A 13,893-nucleotide genomic window follows, 5' to 3' on the forward strand; every position below is an offset into this window, starting at 1 on the left:
ACACACAGCCCCATAGCCTAGGAAGGCAAAACGCTTTCTGCTTCCCCCTTCTCCAAGCTAACGGACTAACTGAAAGCTGCACTGTTCACTGTTAACTCTTTCCTGTGAAGACCGGAAGTGTAGGGAAGTAGCACTGAGAGAGATGAAGCCAGCAGCATTGCAAGTTGTAAACTACAAGTGCTTTGGTAAGAACTAGTTTACTGGGGAATGTTTATTGTGTTGTGATCAGTGTGTTAAACCAAAACACTAAGGATTTAATACTACTTTAATGTCCTTCATATTTTATTTTAGATCAACGAGATGAAGAATTGCCTACTCTTCTTCATTTTTCTGCAAAATATGGGCTGAAAAATTTGACAGCCCTTTTGCTTACCTGCCCCGGAGCTTTACAAGCCTATAGTGTGTCGAATAAACATGGAGACTTTCCAAACAACATTGCAGAAAAATACGGTTTTAGGGATCTGCGACAGTTCATTGATGAATATGTGGTAAGTCTATGGTAAATGTACTCAATCAGAATCATATTCAGGAAAAAAGTGTAAACACTATATATCTCATGTGCATTTTAATATCAACTAGCCTCTTCTTTGTTTCAACAGATAGCTTTAAACATGCAGTAAAGTAACCATGGTTATATATACGTGCCTGGTTGTGGCTATCCAAGTGCACAATTTATAATGGGTAAAACTTTAGGGCTTGTTCACATCAAATGTGTGCCACAGCATGGGTAAAGCAAAAAGCCTTGTTCTCTAATATGCCAGGTCACACAGTGATGTGTTAAAGCACATCACAATGTGCTGCAGCAAACACTGTATAAAAACCAACCAATATGTGGATCATGTCATTTCATAATGTTATTTGTTGCGCTGTATGCTCAGCCCATAGAACAATAATATTCACATTCCTGTGGCAGCAGCAGCAGCAAGCCTCTGCACAGGTTAATGAATGACCTCTGTCTGTAGTGGGAGACCCAACACTTGCTCTACAGAAACTACACATCTCACGATCACTGGGTTTCTCAGTCTGGTGCAGAGGCTTAACTAGAATCTTCAGTGCCCGGGTGCAAGAAACCATGAAGGGGCATTGCTAGGTCTACAAAAGATCTCAGGCTAGAGCCCATAGCAGTGTAGCAAGTAAAGATAGTCATACGCTTGGGTGGGCATACACATGTATACAATATACGTGTGTGTATGTATTATTTATATAGATCCCCCACTTACATCAGGGTCCCCAGAGAGCCTCCCCTTACATCAGGGTCCCCAGAGAGCCCCCCCCATATATCAGGACCCCCAGAGCCCTCTCATTACATCAGGGTCCCCAGAGAGCCCCTTCCTTCAAATCCGTGTCCCCAGAGAGCCCACTCCTTACATCAGGGTCCCTAGAGAGCCCCCTTACATCAGGGTCCCTAGAGAGCCCCCTCTTACATCAGGGTCCTAGAGAGCCCCCTTATATTTATAGAGCCTCCCCTTACATCAGGGTCCCCAGAGGGCCCTCCCCCTTACATTAGGTCCCCAGAGAGCCCCCCTTATATTTATAGTGCCCCCTATACATCAGGGTCCCCCGAGAGCCCCCCTTGCATCAGGGTCCCCAGAGAGCCCCCCTTGCATCAGGGTCCCCAGAGAGCCCCCCCTTGCATCAGGGTCCCCAGAGAGCCCCCCCTTGCATCAGGGTCCCCAGAGAGCCCCCCCTTGCATCAGGGTCCCCAGAGAGCCCCCCCTTGCATCAGGGTCCCCAGAGAGCCCCCCCCCTTGCCTCAGGGTCCCCAGAGGGCCTCCCCTTACATCAAGGTCCCCAGAGGGCCCTCCCTGTTTACATTAGGGTCCCCAGAGGGGCCTCCCCCTTTCAGAGGTTCCCTGTGTACCAGGCTGGTCTCTGCACATCCAATCCCCAGCACAGGGTAGGTGAAGGTGGTAATCGGCAGCTCTATGGTGCCTGTGGACCACGCAATCTCCCTGGGGCTTGTAGTTCTCCTCCCAAATGTATACAGTGTTGAGGGGAGGGGCCTCTGTCCAAGGCAGCTATCAGCAACAGTGTACAAGCAGAGCAACTCATGTGTTCACTGAAGAGTGAAACTGATAGCTGCCCAGGTCAGCGACCCTGAAAGTTCCGCCACTGGTCTAGTGTTTATGCACGAGAACTACACAGTGCTCAGATTATACAGACAGACAGGGAGCTTTCTCAGGCAGCTGGAGACTATGGGGCAGATCCACAGAGCAAGTACGCCGGCGTATCTACTGATACGCCGGCGTACTTTCAAATTTCCCACGTCGTATCTTTAGTTTGAATCCTCAAACCAAGATACGACGGCTTCTGAGTTCGATCCGACAGGCGTACGGCTTCGTACGCCTTCGGATCGTAGGTAATACTTCGCAATACCTAGCAATATTTCGGCGCCCGCTGGGTAGAGTTTGCGTCGTTTTCCGCGTCGGGTATGCAAATTAGCGATTTACGACGATCCACGTACGTACGCGCGGCCGTCGCATTTTCTAACGTCGTCTGTAGTCGGCTTTTTCCGGCGTATAGTTAAAGCTGGTATTTTGCGGCGTATAGATAGACTTGCCATGTTAAGTCTGGCCGTCGTTCCCGCGTCGAAATTTGAATTTTTTTTGCGTAAGTCGTCCGTGAATAGGGATGGACATAACTCACGTCTAAGTTCAAAAAATGACGTCGTTGCGACGTCATTTCGCACAAAGCACGGCGGGAAATTTCTGGACGACGCATGCGCAGTTCATTTAAATGAAACCCGCCCCCTACCGATTTGAATTCCGCCGCCAGAAATACACTACGCCGCCGTAACTTACGGCGCAAAATCTTTGTGGATTTGAAAGTACGCCAGGTAAGATACGGCGGCGTAGCGTAGCGCAAGTGTAATTGTATGTGGATCTGGCCCTATGTGTTTCATCACATTAAAACACCTACGTTTGTGATGCAACACAGAGTGGATGGTGATTCATGCATTGGATGCCGAAAAGGCATTTGGACAGGGTGCTTCTTTGAAGAGACATTGAAACAGTGGGGTATAGGCCCTCAACTTTTGGAGAAAATCATGGCCCTTTATTATAATCTGAAAGTTAGAATACGGATAAATTGAGCTCTCTCGGATCCTATGACAATCTTGGACGGAACCCATCAGGGATGTCCTTTATCCCTTCTGTTATACGTACTGGTAATGAAACATTTGACTACAGCTATTCTTAATAATTTAGATATTCAAGGGATTAAGGTTAAAGAAACAGAATATAAAATGTAAGTATATGCAGATGACTTATTGCTATATATTACTTATCCAGTAGTGATTATACCAAATCTAATCCAGGAATTTAATCGTTTTGGAACAGTGAGTAGGGATGAGCTTCGAGTCGAACCCATGTTCGACTCGAACATCGGCTGTTCAACCGTTCGACGAATTTCGAACACTATGGGCCATTCGCACCAAATTCAAGTGGCTCATCATGGCCCATAATTCAATGCCGCAGTGCATTGCTGGCTGATGATTGGCCAAGCATGCACTATGACCTGCATGCTTTGGCCAATCACAGCGCAGAAAAAAACGGAGAGCCATAATTGGCCAAAGGCAGGGTCGCTTTGGCCAATTATGTCTCAGGGGACTTAGTACACGCCCCACACTATATAAGGCCACCCATATAGTCTTGGTGTATATGGGTGTATAAAGGAATATACAATTAGTTTTATGATGGGGATTATATATTGAATTGTTATATTATTTGGAATATAGATACATGTATATATTTTTAATGGGATAGAGATACTCTATTTAGAGGAAGAGGAATACAAGTTTTGAGGTACATAAGTGAAGAATTTACTTTTAAAAAATAAACAGTTTTCTCTATAAGATGCCCAATTTTATTTACCTTGTCAAATTCCTTTTATGCATATTGTCTAAAATGAAAAATGTTATAAAATAAAGATTATGTAAAAAACTAAAGCTTGAGTTGGAATTTAGCCTTCCTAGGCTGCCTGCAGAGAGGCGCCCTCTTCCCCTCCATCCTAATATTGTCATTGGCTGCACATTGACTACCCCCCACTCCTTCTCTCTTATAACATCATTGTGGCCAGGCAATTGGCTATGATTGTCTGGAGCAATGTATTGTGGTGATGTAGGTCACAGGTAACAAGCTTCTCCATAGCTAGTCTTTTCAGGGTGGCAGTGGGGATTGAATAAGTAGAGCAATGGCAATAATGTTAAGTAATGAAAATTAAATAAAAGGGGGTGGGTTGTGAATACATGTTTTTGCATGTTTGCTTTAACAGCATAAAAGGGAAAATATGTTTTTTTTATAATGCACATTGTATGAAAAACCTTTAACTCTATATTGTCACTGTATATCATAATTTTGTGTCAGCATCAAATGTCCATTCTTTTCATCAAGGAAACTGCTGATATGTTAAAAACGCACATTAAGGAAGAACTAATGCAAGGAGATAATGATGACTCCCTATATGAGACCATGGTAAACCTATCCACCGATATACTGATGAAATGTTCGCTTCACCCAGGTTCTGAAGAAGACCTGTATGAAACTATGGTCGGGTTTGCAGATGAAACATGTGAGTATTTTTTTTAATCTACAACATCATTAACCCGCTGTATCTCGTTTTCTAGAAGCAACCAATATGTTTGTTTTGGCCATTATTCAGTAAGTATGACACTGAGTATGAGCAAATATTACAGTCATTGTAGCACTATGCAAACAGGTAATAAAAGTTCCAATGTGTATTGAACTTGCACCACGTATTCAGGCCATGCAGAGGATTTAAAAAAATACATATTTTTATTGATCTCAAACAGTTGTAAAAAATTACAACCTTACACGAGTCCACTAAACAGTATAATACATCCAGAGTTCAGAGTTGGGTAATAAGGATTCAGCATAAAAAAATAAAATAAAATATGTAAACTCTGACAGTCTTGAATGAGTCCTTGAGGCCGATCTCTTAAAGAATTTGAGAATGCTCACAAAGCAAATTGTATAAATATTTACTTCAGTTATTCAGTCAAGTGCACATAAAATAAGTAAACATGGATTTTCTTTTTCCATTAGTGGATAATTAAAACAAATTTTTACACGTTGTATTGTGTGACCATTCATAAATCCTTTTGTAAATCAGCCTTTTTGTGACACCTACGTACTTTTTTTTATAAAAAAAATATACAAAGCTAAACTAGTAAGGTTCTATAACTGTGGTGATAGTTGGACCAGAACAGCTCATCTTAAATTGTGTAAGATCAGATTCACAACATGAGTCCCAAATTTTGTGAACTATAAGGGGACAATTTATTTTCTCATGCATAACTTTCTCATGTGGTACGATCTGTTTAATACATTTAAAATTTCCACTGACATATGCTGGGGGGGAATGAGTTTGTACATTTGATAGCATTTGCTTTATGGGCCATGAAAAATTGTGAACAATGCTTCTCTCACAAATATTTTTTTTTAATAATGTGATCAACATTCTTCATCAAGTATACTTGACAGACAGGGGGAGATTTCCTAAAACTGGAACATTTAGAATCTGGTGTAGCTGTGCATGGTAGCCAATCAGTTTCTAACTTCAGCTTGTTCAATAAAAGGGGTCGTAAAGGTACATTTTTTTTCCCTAAATAGCTTCCTTTACCTTGGTGCAGTCTTCCTTCACTTACCCCATCCTTCGATTTTGCTTTTAAATGTCCTTATTTATTCTGAGAAATCCTCACTTCCTGTTCTTCTGTCTGTAACCCCACACAGTAATGCAAGGCTTTCTCCCTGGTGTGGAGTGTCATGCTCGCCCCCTCCCTTGGACTACAGGAGAGTTAGGACGCTCTCTACGTTGCAGATAGAGAAAGGAGCTGTGTGTTAGTGGGTGTCCTGGCTCTCCTGTAGTCCAAGGGAGGGGGCGAGCACGACACTCCACACCAGGGAGAAAGCCTTGCATTACTGTGTGGAGTTACAGACAGAAGAACAGTGAGGATTTCTCAGAAGAAATAAGGACATTTAAAAGCAAAATCAAAGGATGAGGTAAGTGAAGGAGGACTGCACTAAGGTAAAAGAAGCTATTTAGGAAAAAAAAATTGTACCTTTACAACCCCTTTAAGCTTTGATAATAAGGCTTGGTTCACACTAGTACGACAAATGCTCCCACATTGGGAGCTCATGTTGTATGACGTGTTAAAATCAATATTTCCCTATGGGAGCCGTTTTAAATGGTTCGACACAAGACTTTGAAATTGCTCCCTGGACTACTTTGGTCCATCTTTGATCCTACTTCAGCCCATTGAATATCACTGAAGTCGGATCAAAGTCGGATCGCCGTCTTAAGTGATCAGACTTTGGCATGCGACTTGTGCTCTGATGATCTTGAAGGGGAACTCCATGCCAAATTAAAAAACAAAATGCCATGGGTTCCCCCTCCAGAACATACCAGGTCCTTTGGTTTGGTATGGATTTTTAAGGGGAACCTCCATGCCGAAAATACGGCGTGGGGGTCCCACCAAAATCCATACCAGACCCTTATCCGAGCACACAGTCCGGCAGGTCAGGAAAGGGGATGGGGATGAACCGTACCAGGCCACATGCCCTCAACATGGGGGGCACGGGCATGATGGTCGGTGACGTCATAAGGGCGGTCCTCCGGTGACCCCGCCCCATGCCAATATAAGTAGTGGCACACCTCGCACTTGGCATTAGAGTGGGAAAGAACGTTGAGTCAACAACGGAAGAAGAACAGATTGAGAAGACAAAGGAGAAGACCCAGCAAAAGATGGCGGAGATGGCAGAGAAGACTCAGTAGAGGCAGAAGACAGCAGACAGAGGGAAAAGAACCAGAGAGTAGAGGTGCACATCTTCAATGGTCTCACGATTTTGATTTGATTATGATTATCTTGGGAACGATTTGATTTGATTCGATTCCGCGATGCATCACGATTACTGCCGATAGTTTTTATCAACATATTCAAGCAGTCAGGAGAACTGAAGGATGGAAGGATAGAGGAGCCTGGGGATATGGAAGGAGAAATCCATGAATAGGAAAGGAAGGAAGGAGGAATCCATGACTAGGGAAGTAAGGATGAAGGAGTTTGGAGATAGGAACTAAAGGATATAAAAGAGTCCAGGATAGAAGAACTGAAGGATGGAGGGGTCAAGGGATAAGAATTGAAAGATGGTGAAATCCATGGATAGAGTCTGGGGATAGGGAAGGAGGAACCCATGAATAAGCAAGAAAGGATTGAAGAATTTGATGAAAAGGAATGGAAGGCTGGAAGAGTCCAGGAATATTCTTCAATAGAGGAGTCTGTGGGGAGAGGTGGTAGGAACTGAAGGATGGAGGGGTCCAGAGATGAGAATGGATGGGACCTCTCCCTTAGACTCCCAGGAATCCTCTCCCTTAGCCAGCAGGGGGTCCTCTCCTTCTCCCCCTGCCACCCAGGGGTCCTCTCCTTCTTCCCCTGCCACCCAGCGGTCCTCGCCTTCTCCCCCTGCCACCCAGGGGTCCTCGCCTTTTCCCCTTGCCACTCAGGGTTCCGCTCCTTCTCCTCCTGCCACCCAGGGGTTCTCTCCTACCCCTACCACCCAGTGGTTCTCTCCTTCTCCCCCTACCACCCAGGGGTCCGCTCATTCTCCCCCTGCCACCCAGCGGTCCTCGCCTTCTCTCGCTGCCACCCAGGGGTCCTGGCCTTCTCCCCTTGCCACTCAGGGTTCCACTCCTTCTCCCCCTACCACCCTCACAGCCCAGGACTCCAAATAGCCCATCACGGCAGAGTAAACTGACAGATCGAGCAGCTTCCTACTGATACAGGGAGATGCCCACCGCCCAACTTCTCCACATCCTTAGGGTCCTCCCTGTGGCCCCCTCATCTGCCTCTGCCACTCTAACCAGCTCTCCTCCGGTCATCCTCCACGGTCATACCTCTGGCTGTGAAAGCCGCGGCTGCCCTGAACACTTCCAGTGTCTTGGCTCTGCTCCATGCTCCATCAGTTGCAGCGCCAGCATGGACAGGTCGAGCCACCCTTCAGCTCCGGCCCTGGCCCTCCATGTTCCTGCCAACGTGTGTGCACAGCGTGGCTCCTCGCGGCCATTACAATAAATGTGAAAAGGAGGAGGAGCCGCAATGACGTCAGCGCACATCTCGATTCGGGTGCAGAATCGCGCAAGGCTGAATTGCAATGCATCGATGCAATGATTATATTTGGCACCCCTACTGGAGAGGGCTAGAAGACATCAGTGGAGAAGACCTGGAGAGGAGAGAAGAATCGGAAGAGGCAGAAGACATCGCCAGAAGAGGGAGAAGAGAGGAGAAGAAGTCGGAAGAGATGGAGTTGCCTTAATAAAAAACTTTAAAAACCTGTGTAGTGTGTTTTTTATTTTGACCCTTATTTTATTAGGTGAATGGGTAGGGGTACAATGTAACCCATACTCATTCACATAGGGTGGGGGGACGGGATCTGGGGGCCCCCTTGTTAAAGGGGGCTTCCAGATTCTGATAAGCCCCCTGCCCGCAGACCCCGACCACCAATGGCCAGGGTTGGGAAGAGGCCCTTGTCCTCATCAGCATGGGGACAAGGTGCTTTGGGCCCCCCTGTCCAAAGCACCCACCCCCCCATCTTGAGGGCATGTGGCCTGGTATGGTTCAGGAGGGGGGGCGCTTACTCATACCCACCCCCTTTTCTGACCTGCTGTGTGCTCGGATAAGGGTCTGGTATGGATTTTTTAAATCCATACCAGAACAAAGGGCCTGGTATGCTTTTGGAGTGGAACCCATGCCGTTTTTTTTTTATTTGACGTGGAGTTCTCCTTCAAGACCATCAGAGCACAAGTCGCATGCCAAAGTCGGATCAGTCAAGATGGCGATCCGACTTTGATCCGACTTTGATGCTACTTCAGCCCATTGAATATCATTAAAGTCAGACCAAAGTAGTGCAGGGAGCATTTTCAAAGTCGGAGCGACTTTTGTCAGACCAGTTAAGATGGCTCCCATAGGGAAACATTGATTTTCACACGTAATGCGACATGAGCTCCCAATGTCGGCGCGTTTGTCGTACCAGTGTGAACCCGGCCTAAACCTGAAAGCTGATTGGTTCCTATGCAGAGCTGCACCAGATTTTTGCACTCTCCAGTTTTAGTAAATAACCCCCACAAATTTCAGGTGTGCTGGAGAAAGGTTGTTGTAATTTAGCAAGGAAGGTGAGTACCTGTCTCCAAAAGTCAGTTATAACTGGAGGGCACCAGATAAGATGTAAAAAAATCTGCCTGAGGTTCAAACAGAGCATTTTATCTTCATACTTCCATATATAGACATTCTTTATACCATTAAAACAGAAGTGACAATAAATAAACCTCTTTATGTGCAAGACAGTCAAGTGAATATCATGTGTTGATTGAGATCACTGATAGCAGTATAGCTTCTTGCATGAAAGAGGTCACTGCTAAGAATAGACATGATTAGTCACTTTATTTGAGCACAGTGTACTGTTCTGTGGCAACATTACATAATGCATACTTTATAGAATTGTTTTTAATGAATGTGTTGGTCGTGTGCATTGCATGAACCCCACTTCCCTTTCAATGGGCACTGATAGCTGTTGCATGTTTAACGATCTGTTGTTCCACCTGCAAAAGGAAACCAGTTTCAATTTGTGTTCCACAGACCTTTGGGTATAAAAAAACACCATTAGACAGGGCAGGTCTGTCTTTTATGGCACGATTGACGTCTCATACATCCCATGTTCCATTTGTGAACACTTCTTAACATGGCACTGCAAGATTTTATAAACCTGCCCAGTCACATGAATTTCTGCTCTTGTTCCACAAAGAACTGTGATTCTGCCATGTGTAATAGTTCGTCCAATGTTTCTGAGTACCTAAAATAAAAATCCCTCATGTGCAATTAAAGTGGAAATAAACTTAAATAATCTAAACCCAAGAACAAAAAATTAATTTAGTGCAGTTCACCAATCTTTAAATGTGGTGATTACATTTGTTTTCTATTTTCAGACTTTAAACATTTTCAGCAAGTACAATAATATACCTGTTGATCTAACCACAAAAATGCAATGTTCTTATTACTTCCTTTGCCCTGAACAGATGTACTAAACAACGTTATATCCCTTCCAAGCTATCTTCTGCAACCCACAGATAATGGAGATGAATAGAGGTGGAGGTATTTTTTAGTCCAAGTCTTGACAACACTTCTCCTTCATATATACATTGGAGTGAGTGTTGCCATCTTAGCACAGGATATGTGTTATTTGCATGATTACAAGTAATGCACACCCTAAAACCCTGATTCTGAAATGTGACAATACAATTGTCACATATTCTGTTGAATCTGAGGCAGGGCTGTAAGGCCTCATGCACACTGGTTTCTTGTAAACGTTGTTTAGCCTGAGAGTTTAATAGAGTTTAATAGAGTTTGGAATTTGGGAGTTTGTTTATTTCATTGGCCGGAATTTTAGTTTATTATGGCCATTGAAATAAATAAACTCTGAAGGGCTAAATGTGCATAACCTTTATGCACGTTTAGCATTTTTTGTGGTGTGACTTTAGGGCGTTCAGAAAACAGGTTATAAACGGCTCTGCTGATAAACTGCTAAAAGCTTCCATGTGTGCATAGACATATTGGATAACATGGATGGGAGTTTAGGGCCAGATAAAAAAAAAACACGCCCAAACTTACAAGAATGTGACTTTAACAGCAGCAGTGTGCATGAGGCCTAAAACGTTGCCAGCTCGAAGTTTCTAGCTGGCATATGAAAGTACTTGCATATCTAACCCAAAAGAAGACTTTGAATTAAAGAGGACGTTTTACCCCAAATTGGACTAATCTTTCTGTCTGTCATCCAAATTCCCCTTTCTGAAAAGCAATGCAAAGTAATTAAAACTGCAGCATCTATTTAATAAAATCACTAACTTTGATCAGATCCCTGATTACCAGGCCTTCAGTTTGGGCACTGGTGACTTAGCCAGTGCCCTCCCAGAGCCTTCTGGGAAGGCTACATCACCAAAAGCTACAGGCAGATCTTCGGAATGTAATAACAAAATCTCACAGGTTTTTGCCACTCTAACAAGATTTTGATATACTGATACACTGCACATATACATTTCTAACTAGCAGAATGATAATAGGATAAATGACTGAATTCCAAGCATACACAAACTTAGCTCTTCATATATACAGTAAGCAAAGGTTGCTCAGAGAGTTCTTTTCTTTCCACCTCTCTGTAACACATGATATTTGTTAAGTGATTTATTGGCAGAGATTAAATGCTGGCTTATCTGTTATCTTTCACATTTTTATTGCCTTGCTTTGCATAATCACATCTTTTATGTCACACATAAACACCATTTCAAAAGGTTTAGATGTGGGGGTATTTTGATAATGTCAATCATTTATTCTCTACTAGTCCTTTTGCTTATGAATATGTGAATATTTGTGAAATATTGTACAGTATTTTAATGTTTTACCAATATTATCGCACTGAAAAGTCCTACCCCTTATGCTAAATACATTGTAACAGGGGTAGGTCTAACTTTGGCACGCACCTAAGGCATTTTTTAAGTGTACAGATATATTGAGCTGCATACGTTTGTCACATATGATTTGTGCTCTTGAAACTGACTATGAAATTATCCCTCTGCTGGACTACTACACTTCAGTATGTTGTAGCTGAGAAAGTTGAAACAGGAAAATAAATGCAATTTTCATAATGCAACATGAGTTTTCGTTCCCCTTGAACCAACATGACTTTTAAGAGGTGGGCACAGACAAATAAATAGGAATTTGCTAAAAAAAAAAATATTGCAGTTTTTATCCGCAGCTCATCAGCCAGCATGGCCAAATTTATTATTGGGTACAGCAGGCCTGTGTCTATAGATGGCACAAGTAAAGAGATTGTTTTTATCAGCATAGATGTTTGGCACACATTTTTTTCCAGCAATAATAATAAAGCCATCTCAACTTCTCAAAAGAAAAAAAAAAATCCCCAGCAGTGCCTCTTCTTTGACACAAGATGTCCTCAGACTAAAGATACTGGGCCGGATTCAGAAAGAGATACGACGGCGTATCTCCTGATACGCCGTCGTATCTCTGAGTCAGGCCGGTCGTATCTATGCGACTGATTCAGAGAATCAGTTACGCATAGATATCCCTAAGATCCGCCAGGTGTAAGTGTCTTACACCGTCGGATCTTAGGCTGCAATTTCAGGCTGGCCGCTAGGTGGTGCTTCCGTATGTTTTAAGCAAGGAATATGCAAATTAGGATTTACGCCGATTCAGAAACGAACGACCGCCCGGCGCTTTTTTTTACGTCGTTTGCGTTCGGCTTTTTCCGGCGTATAGTTACCCCTGCTATATGAGGCTTAGCTAATGTTAAGTATGGCCGTCGTTCCCGCGCCGAGTTTTGAAATTTTACGTCGTTTGCGTAAGTCGTTCGCGAATACGGCTGGACGTAAATTACGTTCACGTCGAAACCAATGACGTCCTTGGGATGTCATTTAGAGCAATGTACACTGGGATATTTTACGGACGGCGTATGCGCCGTTAAAAAAAACCCATAAAAACCGTGGGGTCAAGACAAATTTAAATAATACACGCCCCCAACATCCCCATTTGAATTACGCGGCCTTACGCCACAACACATGCGTTACGCCGCCATGAAAGGGGCCTAACTAGAAGAAAACATTCTGTAGAAGTTCTTCATTAAGTACATAAATAACCTAATTCTCAGGCATTAAATTGAAAACCCTGCAGTACTGACATTAAAAAAAGGGGAATTAGCAGGTGCTTGTGATGGCACTGTTGCTTTATGAATTACCAAATCTGGGTGAAAATTTGGGAGCTAAACAGGATTTGGGAAGGTGACAAGTGTTTCAAAGCTGTTCATTCAGACATTAGTCGCTCTTCTGTTCTGAGTTTTTTAATACTTTTTAGTACTTTATTTATTAATTTGAGTTTTCCTTTTTAAATGTTTGAACTGGCCAAATCGCTTTCAAGTGATTTGTTCTGGTACAGCTTACTTTTTATCTGTACAAGGAAGCTGTCCTTATTTGTAAGTGGAATTCTAGGGAGAATCCCATCTTAAGATAAACTACAAATACATACCTGTAAAACTTCCTTGCTTTCTCTTCCTGCAAAAACCTTTGAGCTTCCAAACCTGCATCATAAATATTTGCTGTCATCGTCATAAAGTGTCAAATTGGCCATACACTTGTTAAAGGGTTTGTAAAGGATTTTTTTTTATCTTAATAGCTTCCTTTACCTTAATGCAGTGCTGTTTTCATGTCCTTATTGTTCGTTTTTGCTCTCAAGTTGCTGTAATTCTTCTCTGATCTCCACACTTCCTGGTTGTCTGTTTCCTGGTAACCACAGTGCTGGGAGCTTACTCTCTGTGGCCACTAATCAAGGAGGTGTGATTACTGTGTGTCTAAAACTACTATATGGGGGATTTTCCCTAAATTTTCCAACACGGGATATGAAAGGACATCTACCCAATGGGACAAAAATAAAAGCCTGAATGGGTTTCTAACCCTTTCTCACCAAAAAATACAAGATGTTTGGATTTAAAGCACGTTTCCAGCCACAACCTTGTATTTTGTAGTTTTGGATCATGTGTAAAAGTGTTAGAACCCAATCAAATTTTTCAGATATCCCTAGACCAGTGTTTCTCAACTCCAGTCCTCGAGGCACACCAACAGGTCATGTTTTCAGGATTTCCCTGAGATGAATTGGCTGTGGTAATTACTAAGGCAGTGAAACTGATCAAATCACCTGTGCAAAAAAATGGAAAGCCTGAAAACATGACCTGTTGGGGCGCCTCGAGGACTGGAGTTGAGAAACCCTGCCCTAGACCCTAGGGACATGGTCCAACATTCCAATATTCACCCCAACATTATTTG

The 13,893-nt window shown here is 43.2% G+C and overlaps 1 protein-coding gene across 4 annotated transcripts in view; it reads left to right on the top strand.

Moving 5' to 3' along the window:
* PIK3AP1 (phosphoinositide-3-kinase adaptor protein 1) overlaps positions 1–13,893 on the top strand; it is a 242,196-nt gene that overhangs the window by 149,111 nt on the left and 79,192 nt on the right. For all 4 annotated transcript variants that reach the window (XM_040362258.1, XM_040362256.1, XM_040362257.1 and 1 more), the window contains 2 exons: positions 292–488; positions 4,392–4,569. In XM_040362258.1, coding sequence (XP_040218192.1) covers positions 292–488; positions 4,392–4,569 — 375 coding nt within the window. The remainder of the gene's footprint in view (positions 1–291; positions 489–4,391; positions 4,570–13,893) is intronic.

Source organism: Rana temporaria, chromosome 8 (genome assembly GCF_905171775.1).
Source record: "Rana temporaria chromosome 8, aRanTem1.1, whole genome shotgun sequence".
Taxonomy (NCBI): domain Eukaryota; kingdom Metazoa; phylum Chordata; class Amphibia; order Anura; family Ranidae; genus Rana; species Rana temporaria.